The following is a 12,744-nucleotide window of genomic DNA, read 5'->3' as shown; positions in this document are numbered from 1 at the left end:
AAAACATCTGAACCTAAATCATGCCCCAGACCATATTACCTCAGTTATGGAACTCAGGAACTAAGGAACTACAGGAGAGAAGAGTTGAAATCAAGTGACTAGAGCCCCACATGTGCTCAGAACAAGAGGCCCAGGAGGCGATCTCACCAGTGGGCTTCCAACTCTGGGCTCTGGCTAATGATGTTCTACATGGCTTGATGATGGATGGCCTGGCTCTATTCTCTACAATACTCTAAGAGTTTCTCTTAAAGTACACCCCCACCTCCCTTCTGAACAGGAGGCACAGAACAGATAACTCAGTGCTGCTCTAAACAAGGAACCTTCCCTTTTACAAAAGATAATCAAATCCCGTTATGAGCAGAAGACTCCTTGATGGTCAGAAAATGGTTGACCAATTTATACAGTCAAACTGTGGGAGGGGCATGTTTTTAACAACACAGTTTGGACACATTTGTGTCCTCTGGTCACCAAAATTCACAGGGGTTTCTCACCACTAAGAATCAGTTCTGCAGTTTATTCTACCACAGGCACCAGCTCAGCATCCTCTAATTTGATTCAATTCTGACACCATCTACATGGAAATAGTATCAGATCCCAGAGGTTGAGAGCACAGTCCCACTAAACTGCCCCCTCTTCAGATGCCAATCACAAACTCAGGTTATGGCTATGCTTCTGGCCAATCAGCAATAAATGAGAATTCCCACTACTTTTTTCTTGGGTTCAATTAACTTGATAGATTTCCTTAGGACTAACTAACTAACTTGGGGAACTATTTTACTTACATTTATTCGCTTGTTATAAAGAATAGTAAAAAGGATGCAGATAAGCAAGCACATGGAAGAGATGTATAGGGCTTCTCACCTGTGGGCTTCCAACTCTGGGCTCTGGCTGATGATGTTCTACATGGCCTGATGATGGATGGCCTGGCTCTATTCTCTACATTACTCCAAGAGTTTCTCTTAAAGTACACCCCTACCTCCCTTCTGAACAGGAAGCACAGAACAGATAACTCAGTGCTGCTGGAATGGCAGAAGGAGCACAGGAAGCCTCCGGGCCCTCTCTCAACATGCCTTCCAGTAATGTCCACATGTCTAACTGTCAGGAAGTCCTCTCAAGTCCTAAGATTTCAAGCATCATTGATTAAATCTCTGGCCACTGGTGATCAGCTTAACTTTCAGTTCCTTTCTCCTACCTGGAGGTCTGGGGTAGCATTGAAAGTCTCAACCCTCTAATCATGCCTTGGACCGTCTCATCCTGATACCTAGGGTCCCCAGTCATGTGACATTTACAGACAAGAGACATTCCTATTAAGCAGAGATTTCAAGAGTCTTGGGAGTTTATTTTGCCAGGAAACTAGAATAAGGGCAAAATATATATTTTACAATATCATAGTCCTCAATAATACTAGATACCTCAAAGAGGATAGCATTCACTTAATCTATCTTCTGCCTTTTATTTCTTCTTGAAAGTCTACTTGTTAATTTAACCAAGGCAGAATAAACCTTAAATTCACAGATTTTAAGCAAGATCAGCTAGAACTTTAACTTTTTTTATATAAAAGATTATGGTTTTTCCACTTATGAAAATGACACAATAAATTTAAATTAAAACAGTTGATTTTATATGTCAAATTAACTGAGTTAAGAGTCACTCACTGGTAAAACATTACAATTTTCTGGGGGTGTCCAAAGAGATTTAGCATTTGAATCATTAGGCTAATCAAAGATCATCCAATCCACTGAGGGTATGGACAGAACAAAAAAGCAGAGGAAGGGCAAGTAGCTCCTCTTGAGCTGGGACTTGCATCTTTGCCTGCCTGCAGACATCAGGACTCTGGGTTCTTGGACCTATGGATTCCAAGACTTAAATGCCAGCAGCCCTCAAGTTCTCAGGTCTTCAGCCATGGACTGAAAGTTATACCCTCTGCTTCCCTGAATCTTAGGTCTCTGGATTCAAACTGAATTACACCACCAGATTTCCTGGTTCTCCAGCTTGCAGAGAATAAGCAAAATAAATCCTTTTTCATACCTATATCCTACTGGTTTCTGTTTTGCTAAAGAACCCCGAGTTATACAGTTAGTAATATAAAAATGAATACAAGAGCCTGAAAAGTCATGAAGACAGAACTCAGTGACAGATTTAGGAAACAGTCCAGTTACTCCACCATATGGAAAGAGCCTACAGAAACTGCCCTTTCATGTAAGGTAGTTTATGGTAAAAATTAGTCGGCATTATTTAAATCTGTATACATTGAGACCCCCGAAAGTAGCTGAAATAGCCAGTGAAAGGAATTGAATGCATCTTAAATACTTGAACAATTCAAGTTTTATAAACAATGAGAAGCTTTCCTAGGTTCTGATGAAGGTAGGAAAAAGAACTTATCTGTGTTTATATCAAGAATTTTGGGACTGGTGCTGCGGCTCAGTGGCAGAGCAATTGCCTCACATGTGTGAGGCACTGGGTTCAATCCTTAGCACCACATAAAAATAAATAAAATAAAGGCATTCTGTCTATTTACAATTACAAATTTCTTTAAAAAAAGAATTTTGGAGATGAAATGGACAATAAGCACCATATCTCTATGGAAAATTTAGACTGGGTTTAATGTGAATAGAATGACCATATAAAATATTTTAGATTTATGACCTTCAAAGGACCTAAATATAGAGCATATTGGATGACATAAATGGAAAAGAGCTTAATGGAAAACCATTTTATGCTTGTTAAACTTAATTAAAAAGTGAACCTGGAGACAATCCAGTGTGGGGCTGAGTGTAGGGAAGAGAACTGGATCTCTGGATAAAAGGATGTTAACTTTCATGAGTAAAATCTTGATGACAGTATTGATGATGAACATCTACCAAAAAAACTTCCTTCAGCTGGTGTACAAGGAAGGGGGATGGCCACAGCAAAGGGCTTGACCTTGTAGGACTCTCTTGCCCAGATGCAGCCACTTAAGCAGTTAAAAGTGGTATAAATATGGCCATCGAGCCAATGCACAGGACATGTACTCAAGAGAAGTGGCATACCAAGGTCACCTCAGTGAGTAGTATATGCAGAGAATGACAAGGGTGAAAGCTGTATCCACTCTGTAATCAATTCCTACAGGATACTTCACCTTAAGGTTATTTATTACACAGACCATGCTTGACTATTCTCTTCCTGGCTGAGTTGTTCAACAGTGACATCTGAAGGTGCCAGAACTCATTCTTTCAGAATTATCTCCACCAGTTGCACCCAGAAAACTGTTCAGAGCTATTGGGCCGCAAATCATGTCAAAGAGCATGACAATAACACCCACAGGCTACAGAGCTCAATACTGCAGTCACCCTTTCTGATTACACAACTTGCACTGTTCATGTGTGCTACACAGATTTGTAATCCTCAACAACAATGTCATGAGCAACTTCAAACTGCCACGCAGCCTTCTGGAAGACTGGAATAAGGGCATTTCATGTGTCTTTGTTGGCATCAGCCTTCCTCAAGCACAAAAGCAGAGGTACAGTGAACAACCACTCTACCCTCCCTGGTAAAAATTCCTTGTGTACTAATGAAGACTAATAATTCAAAAAACCTCTTTGTAGTTCCTCAGTATCTCCATTCCAAGGTAATGAGGTTGTCACTGTCTGCCAGTCCACCAAGCTAAGGGGCTTCTCAAAAAGAACTCAGTAGTGCCACTGTTTAAAACTGATCAGGGGGGCTGAGGCTGTAGCTCAGCAGCACAGCGCTTGCCTAGCATGCATGAGGCACTGGGTTCCATCCTCAGCACCACATAAAAATAAACAAATAAAATAAAGGCTTTCCGTCCATTTACAATTACAAAAAAAATTTTTTTAAACTGATCAGGGAACACAGAATATACTTGTGTTTCACCAAACACAAGCATATACATATTTAAAAAAAAAAACCTACAAGGTATATAAAATGTATTTAAAAATATAAATGGAACACTGAACCTTATACAAAAGGTTGATCCATCAAAATGGACTTAAGGTTCATATATGTACATGTTCATGTTGCATATGTATGTACGCGTATACACCAAAACCCACTTCTATGTTCTGAGCACACTGCTGAACTTCTTCCACCTTATTCCTTTGTACTTATGAAAGCCAGACAGTGGCCATGTTACAAGTCCCAACCAATGAAACATAAACAGAAGTGACTGTTTTTTGCTGACGCATAACAAATTATCACATAATTATCAGCTTAAAACAATACTCATTTATTAGCTCACAGTTCTACAAATCAGAAGTTTGGGCCAGCTCAACAAGGCTCTATGTTCAGGTTTTCATAGCACCAAAATCATGGTGTTGGCTGGAGTGGGCTGCTGTCTGGAGGCACTGGGGAAGCATCCTTTTCCATTCAGGTTGTTGGCAGAATCCAGTCTTTTGAAAGCTACTTCCCTTTATCCACGAGCAGCTCTCTGCTCCTACAGTCCCTTCTTCTTTAAGGCAATCACAGCATGACCAGTCATTCTTTCACCCTCTCTTACTTCCTCCTCTGCTATCAGCCAGAGAAAATCCCCTGCTTTTAAATAACTCATACAACTATATAATCTCTCTTTTTCCTTGTAAAATAACAATCTCAGGAATGACATCTTTTCATAATGAAGGTTGCACCCACACTCAAAAGGCAGGGCCTGTAAAAAAGCGAGAGTCATTGAGGGTCTTAGCATTCTGCCTATACATGCTTCCAGACCTGATCCATGAAAATCTCCCATGCTTTCCCAGCATATTCTTTCCATTCAGCAACTCTGAAAACTAAGTGTTAAAGGCAGCAGAACCCATCCAGATTCATCTTAGATCCTGGACACAAATAATAATTAAGAATGAAAAGGGCTTTCTTTGAGCAACAAAGTTCCATTAAGACTTTTTGTTTAAACCAAGAAGTTTCAATAACTACAACTAAGTTGTACAAAGTTTACTTTACACAACCAAGTCTATTGGTTGAAAACTAGATCCAAAAAACAATTTCCACTGTGATAATTGGTTAATAGTACTGACAAGAAGAAAACAGTTCATAAGCCTTTTTGAGAGAATTGTATTGCCCACGTCAGCCTTAAACTGTGAGTAGTCAGAAGCCTGTAACTCTAAGCCAATTCTTAAATAAATAAAAAGTTGAATGCAAATGTTATGTAGATACAAAAGAGCCCACAATCTGTCACTTTCATTAGATTTGGCCAAATATAAGAACAAGAGTTCTACCCGGATTGCAGAGTGAGGATCAAATCAAGGAACTTCATCTGCTTTAGGGGTTGGGGACTTCACAATGCGTATGGAGCAGGGTAGCAGCACTCTAAGGGACATAACTGCCTATGACTTCCATTCTTGTCTTTCACTGTGATGTTCACTGTGGACATTTCTTGTACATTTCACTTTAAAGTATAAACAGACTATTTGCTACATGCACTAATAAGCATTATACCTGATACTGAGATACTTCTTAGCCACCTAAAACTGCTCCAGCTAGGATCTATGGGAAAGCTGCCAGCAAGGGAAAGTTCAATATAAATTATAAAAAAAAAAAAGATATCTCTATTTCTTTCATATATCACAATTCAAAAGAGGTCTGAACATATTGCCTCAAAATCTTTCAGAGGCCTCAGAACATTAAGCAAACCTGCTAAAAGCTATGGGTTCTCCTGAAGTATCACAGGCTGCGTCTCCACACTCATGTAGGCCACATGCAATCTGAGATGGGGCAGAAAAACTACATCATGTTTGGAATTTAGAAGGTATACTAAATGTAAAATGTTGTTTCCTGAACCACTGGACATCATCTAATGATTTAGTATCCTAACTAAGAATTTATTGATAGTCTGCAAGATGATTTGACTGGGTCTTACCACTATGACATTTTTAAACAGCGATATAGCTTTTTTCTTAGGCTTTATCATAAAGACCACATAAATCCCCTGAGGTATTTAGCTCTCAAAATCATTAGGGAAACATAGAAAAACTAAACAAACAAACAAAACATTGACAAGGTCTGTGCTATGGACTTTTAAAACTTTTATTTTTTTTCTTCTGCTACCTCAACATCCCCAAACATATAATAAGCTGTAAGCACCTACCCAGGTGACCAGGTGCACAAATGTGATAAAGTTGACCCCTTCCACTAGTTTCCCTCCCACCCTCCCTGACCTGATAACAAACATACCAAAGAAATTCCCTCCTGTGCTGAGCACAGAGACACACATCTGTAATCCCAGTGACTTAGGAGGATCGCCTCAGCAATTTAGCAGAGCCTGTCTCCAAACCAAAAAAAAAAAAAAGCGGGGGGGGGGGGGGCTGGGGGATGCAGATCAGTGACAGAGTGCCTTTAAGTCAATGCTTTGTGGAAAAAAAAAGAAATTCCCTCCTGCCTTTTCTTGTCTATGCCACCATGATCCCCATTAAAGACACTTGCCCAGGAGTCTTCCTTCACTCTTAGCTCCCCATTGCTTAGATGACCTGCTCCCCTGCTGCTCACAATGTGCCTCCCCCTTTCCAGGATACAGTGATTCTGTCTTTCTAGGACCTGAGTATAACGACCTTTGTTTTCCTGAGCCTGTCCTATATAACCTCCAGTGGACATACCTGACTGACCACCTTATAAAAGAGCAAAGAACAAGGATGCAAAGGATTCAAAAAAAAAAAAAAAAATAGAAGAAAAAACTTAAAAAGGGGAAGCTCGAGGAAATTCACTGATTTCTTACCCACCTAGTATCTTGCCTACTTGCATTCCCTTTAATCAGTCCTTTAACACCACTTCCTTGCCCAATTTTCATTATCCATCTCAGTCTACTTCCTCAGGCTACCTCTAGGATTCTCTATATGGGACTCTATATGCCATACAAGAGGCTTAATAGAATGTGCTCTGTAAGATTCAGGTCCCTTCCCCTGAATATTAAGTCCCTCCCTCCCTCCATGACATTTGACTTCAAAACCGTCACCATTTTCCCCCAACCACATCTTGCCATTTTCAATGACACCTCTAACTAAATTGGAAGATGTATTAAAATGTTCCAACTAGATTAAAATCAAAATTCATCAAAACAATTTAAAACTTTAAAGAATCACTGGAGCAGCAGGGGGGAAGTTTGCAAAAATATAACTGTATCAACAACCAAACCTTCAGTCAAGAAGAATCTCAGTTCGAGGGAAATTATTTTCTGTCACTCGCTTACTTTCACACACCCCCAGTCCACTGCCAAGTGTATTAGTGAGCTAGCATATTAACAACTTTTTTTTAACATGGTTCAATCTATTCTTGTTGTACACACATGATACTCTCACAAGCATTCTCATTCAATCCTTACACCTCTGGAGAGGTTTTTAAATATTTGATTGCCCCTAAATATAGTTCAGGGAAGGCTGCATTTTGATGAGACATTCTCGAGCTTAGTAACAGAATGGCTGGAGTGACAGTTGTTGTAAGAAGCACTCTATTCCCTCTAGACTACATGATCAATTGCTTGCACTACATTTTTACTTGATAAGGGACAGCAGTGATTAGAAATTCCTTTAAGAACCTGGTGATACTCTACAGACCCTCTCCCTCAGAAAAATGCATAGATAAAATGTGGCATATAATTTCAGAAAATATATAAGGCCCTGAAGCCTACTGTCAGACCTGGCAAAGGAAACAGGCTTAAGATCTGTCCAGCAAGAAGCCATACTTCAAGATTTTAAAGGCACAGGAGATTTTAGAGCTTAGAACAAACAGTTAAGAAATTGAGAACTTGATTCAATCACAATTAATTAATTATATATTTCCTTAAATTCTTTAATAACCAACAAATTGCATGAATAGATTTATATAATATTCTCCTGAGCAGAGAATTTAGAAAAAATACAGCATTTTAAAAGTAATGGAAGCATGAAGAAATTAGTTAAAACACAAAGGCAAAGAACATAAATGTAATTAAAGTTTCCCAGGTGTAGAATCTGAGTGTGATAATAAATGCATAACAAACTGTATCATAATATACAACCTATCCAAATGAGTTTTATCATTTTAAAAAGTCAGAAGACACAGCCTACAATAGGTGCTATGGTTTCAGGGCGTCCCCTAAAGTTCACTTGTTGAAAGCTTATTTCTTCAAGACAGCAGTGTTGGAAGTAGAGCCTAGTGGTTTTGGAGCCCCAAAAACCACTTGGATTAATATCTTCCTCACAGGAGTTGTCACTCTCCAGAGACAGGATAGTTTCGAGAATGTGTACTGCTAAAAAGCAAGACCACTTCTTGTACTATGCCTCTTACACACACCACACACTTGCCATTCTAAGCTGAATGGCCCTCAGCATAAGTGACCACCCAATCTTGGATTTCCTAGCCTCCAGAATCATGAGCCAAAATAAACCTCTTCATTAACATCCTAGTTTCATGGAATTCTGTTATAATAACAGAAAATGTACTAAGACAATAGGTATATTTCTGCCTTAGTTCAGACTACTATAACTAAATACCTTAGGATGGATAATTTAAAGATAATAGAAATTTATTTCCCACAGTTTTGGAGTCTGAAAAGTCCAAGATCGAGGCACCAGCTGACTTCATGTCTAGTGAAGGCTCACCCTGTTTCAAAGATGGCACCTTGTTGCTATACCCTCACATGGCAAAATGGGATGGGGCACTCCCTTCAACTAGTTCCACTCATGAGGGCAGAGCCCTCAGTAATGAATCACCTCCTAAAGCCCCCACCTCTTAATACTACCTCATTAGCAATAAAGGTTCAAAATAAAAATTTGGGATGGGGACAAATTCAAACCATAGCAATATTCCTACCAAACTAATTTTTAAAAATAATGTATACTGCATTCAACATAATAAAGTTATGTAATATTTATAGACTTCTAAATGTTGAATCAAATGCAACATGTAGATTCTGCAATGAACCCATTAGTGCAAAAAATGTTATGAATTGAATTATGTCTCCCAAAACATGTATATGTTAAAGTCTTAACCCAGCACCTGAGAAAGTGACCTTATTTAGAAGTAAGGACACTGTGGATATAATTACTGAAGTTAAGATGAGTTACATGGAGGACAGTGGGCCCCCAATCCAATATGATTGTTCTTATAAAATATGTAAAGTAAGACATAGATATAGAGAGAATGCCATATGTACATGAAGGCAAGATCAAGGTGATGTATCTACAATATAGAGAAGGCCAAAGACTGCCTTAAATATAGCTCTAGAAGTTATAAAATAGGCCTGCAGCAGATCCTGCCTAGTGCTTTCATAGGGAGTGTGGCCTTACCCACACCTTGATCTCAGACATCTAGCATCCCTCAGTCAAGAAGTATGAGGTGGTACATTTCTATTATTTAAGCCACTCAGTGTGTGGTACTCTAGCAAACTAATACAATGAACAAATACTTTTTTACTCTATAACAGAATTTCCTATGTTACTATAAAGTAAGATACATGCACAGACACATACACATAAAATACATGGTATAGTGAAGTTAAAAAATAAGGGAAAGAAAGTACAGGTTTTGTAAAAGCAGCAAGTTAACTGAGGCTATTTTCCCCCTAAACTGCTACAGGTTTAAAACACACAGAAAAAACGGGACATTACTCTTGATAAAACAAAATCTCAAAATGAATGAACAGACTAACAGATGCTGATTTGCTCTATTATATAGCTTTAAAAGTTAGTTTAATTAATTATATATTTATGAGAACTTAATAAGGCATATTAAAAGATGGTGATTTTTTGCTATTTTAGTATATCCTCATGCAGAAATAGTTTATTGCAAAAGCATTTTTTCATCTCCAAATGGCAAAGGTATTAAAATGACTATTGACAACAAGACAGAAATAATCAGTTCTAATACAAGATCATAGTTATGACATATTTTAGTAAAAAAAATTCCAAATTAATATTTCAAACACTAAAAGTACACTGCTTTATTAATACAAATACTACCCTCATTAGCATAAGCAAAAATCTCAGTTCTGTAAAAATTAAAAATGTTTGCCTTCTATTTATACACACAGGTTACATAATTCAGCATGCCAGTTCTCAAAAGAAAATAATTCTAGGTCTAAAGCTTCCTTGGTAGATAAGATCAGGTTCATGAACCTATATGGGAAAAATGTCTTACAAAAATAAGACAGGACTATTTTCCTAATATCTTTGTCACATACAAACATTAACACTCCCTTTACATACCCTCCAAAATACACATTCATGTATGAAAAGAGTAATCTCTGCCTTAAGTTTTCTACAGTTCTACATTAAGCTATGAACAAGAGACTATGTTGCTTCAATTTTGAAATAAGAGACTTTTCAGCAAAAGAAAATAATGCAGTAGTTCCTCATTTGGATTCAGTATGATAAAATGCTAATCTTACCACAAGCAGACCTCCTCCAACCACGTAAAAAGTTCATACATATTGTAATCCAACTTTTTTATCCCAAATTTTAGCATGACACACGACCTCACGATTTGGCTGAAATGAGGACTTATGTCATTATTTTGTAAGGTAATAAAGCTAAAAATTATAGCTTCAATAATTTCCTCATGTCTCATTACTGGTATAAGGGACAGTATTTTATACTAAAGAAATTATTCTCAGGGTTAACAGCTATTGTTTATTAGGCAGTCTGTGTGTGTGTGACTGTGTGTGTGTATGTTCTACAAATTCATTTATACTCCTTCATCAACCCTGAGCAATGACTATTATCTTCATTTTAGGAAGGACAGATTCAGAAGTTAACTCATTCAAGGTCAGAGGCAACAAAGTTGGGATACCAAATCTTAGCCTTATCCACTCCAAAGCCAAGATTTCTAATTGCCTTTTAGCAAAAAAAAAAAAAAAAAAAAAATGAAGCCTTGCTGAGGTCTGACTTAGAGAGGTGATAAGTACCTGAAATTCAAAAACGTTAGTAACATCAAAGAAGTCTTGCTGAAAAGATAACAGGAGCAGCACATATGCTGGTCCTGTAAATCTGAAGGAAGTTAAAATATAAAGCTTAGATGCCTTCCTATCTAAATCATCAATGCACTTAAGCTTACAAACATTTCTGGCAGAGAGGTCATAGAAAGCTTCCTTAGAAAAGCGAAAATAAGAATTTTCCTGACTTCCTAAAACTTACAAAGCTAATTTTATAAAGGCAATTATATTTATAAAGGCAGTGATAATAGAGATGACACCTTGCATATAAACACACACACACCCCAGATGAATTTCATGTTGCATCTGTCACCCTAACTTGACAAATGCTCTACAAAACACAATCCTCACCTTTTCTGTAGGTAGTTTCTACATAACACTGCTATTATGGAAGCCTGGGAAAAAGTCACTACTTCTGAGAAATTTACTATTAATTCACTATGAAAACGCCTTTAAAGCATGGAAAAAATTTACAGGTAAATCAAAAAAGTCCTTAAAGATTCCTTAAACCTGACTCTGTTTCAGAAGAAATTTTTTTAAAGGGTAATCCTATACATTATTTTAAAAAAAATAGGTCACATCATGTAAGTATTCACTTATTTTTCCTTCTGTGAGATTCTTCACCTGGGCCCAATATGATTTAAATTATTAGAGTTTGAATTAAATAAGTTAAACTAAGATCGCAACTTATTAAGGGAAAATGGACACACCTGTGATGTAAAAGGCTCACTAAAAATACTTCAAAATATTTGATTTTAAGTTCCAGCAATTAGGTTATGCCATGACAGCAAAATTCATGGGAAATGTTACCAGACACGCACAGTGTTGGTCAAGTCAAGGCCTCAAAGAAGTTTTATGGGGGAGTTCTCCACGGAAAAGTTAATGAATGCTTCACTGAAGAAAGCCCCCATCCTCCATTCCCCTGGAGCCTGAGGACGCGGGCGGGGGAGGTATTCAGAAGAGTGTATCCCCCGGGCACCTCCGCAGCCACCCCGGGTGCGGACAACCACTCGTGCCAGCACATCGCAGGACAGTCGGACGCACCGACACCGCAAGGTCACTGGGGAAGGAGAGACTTTACATAATCCCCGCCGTGGCGCCGGGGCACCTGAGCGCCGCTCCGGTGCAGCTGCGGTCCCCTCCCTGCAGCACCGGCGAGTGGCGGTGCGGGGGCGGCGAGCAGGAAGACTAGGCGGGACGCCAAGGACCCGCGGGCGCCTGCAGCGCCGCACCGAGGCGGAGTCAGTGGGTGGGGGGGGTCGGCTTCCCGCATCAACCGTCCCGCAGCCGCCGCGAGAGAGGCGGGAGATTCGGGGCGCGGCCAACGCGGACTCAGCACTGGGCTGGGGTCCCCAAGCTCCCAAGCGCCCCTCGCGGCTCAGCCAGGGACCGCTCCTCGACGCACCTGTCACGCGCCTTACCTGAGTGGCTTTGTGGAATTGCTTCTTAAGCCCGGCCACCGACATGGTGCAAGAGGTCGCGCCGGCGGGGCAACTGCGGGTGCGGAAATGAGACGGCGATGGAGAGGGACCGGTGGACCCAGCGGGGCGGCACCGTCGCCAGGCCGCCGCTCGTCGTGCAGCCGCCGGGGCTGTGGGCGCGGAGCGGAGCGGGATGCGGGCTCGTGCGGAGAGACACCCTGACGTCAGGGCGGGTGATGCGGCCTCTTAAAGGGGACGCGGGAAGCCCCGCCCCAGGCGCGGGGCCGGCCAGGCAGGTGTTGCGGCACACGGTACCTGGGCGTTGATGGCCGCTGCGGACTACTGATTCCTTGGCACCTACTCGGTGGTCAGGCGGCTGAGGGCGTACTCCCCCAGGGAACAGGGGTGTTCCTTAGTACCCCGGGCGAACTG

General features: G+C 40.1%; 1 protein-coding gene across 1 annotated transcript in view; it reads right to left on the bottom strand.

The window, feature by feature from the left end:
- The window catches only part of Sh3gl2 (SH3 domain containing GRB2 like 2, endophilin A1), a 237,318-nt gene extending 224,797 nt beyond the window's left edge, over window positions 1-12,521 (bottom strand). Inside the window, exon 1 of the mRNA XM_046467406.2 lies at window positions 12,313-12,521. Within this exon, the coding sequence (XP_046323362.1) occupies window positions 12,313-12,357 (45 nt within the window). The 5' untranslated portion in view covers window positions 12,358-12,521. The remainder of the gene's footprint in view (window positions 1-12,312) is intronic.
- Between the last annotated feature and the right edge of the window lie 223 nt (window positions 12,522-12,744).

Source organism: Marmota monax, unplaced genomic scaffold (assembly GCF_021218885.2).
Source record: "Marmota monax isolate L192 unplaced genomic scaffold, Marmota_monax_Labrador192_F-V1.1 WCK01_AAM20220418_F8-fsc00033, whole genome shotgun sequence".
Taxonomy (NCBI): Eukaryota; Metazoa; Chordata; class Mammalia; order Rodentia; family Sciuridae; genus Marmota; species Marmota monax.
The sequence above is the reverse complement of the archived record's forward strand: the minus strand, read 5'-3'. Positions and strand labels throughout refer to the sequence as shown.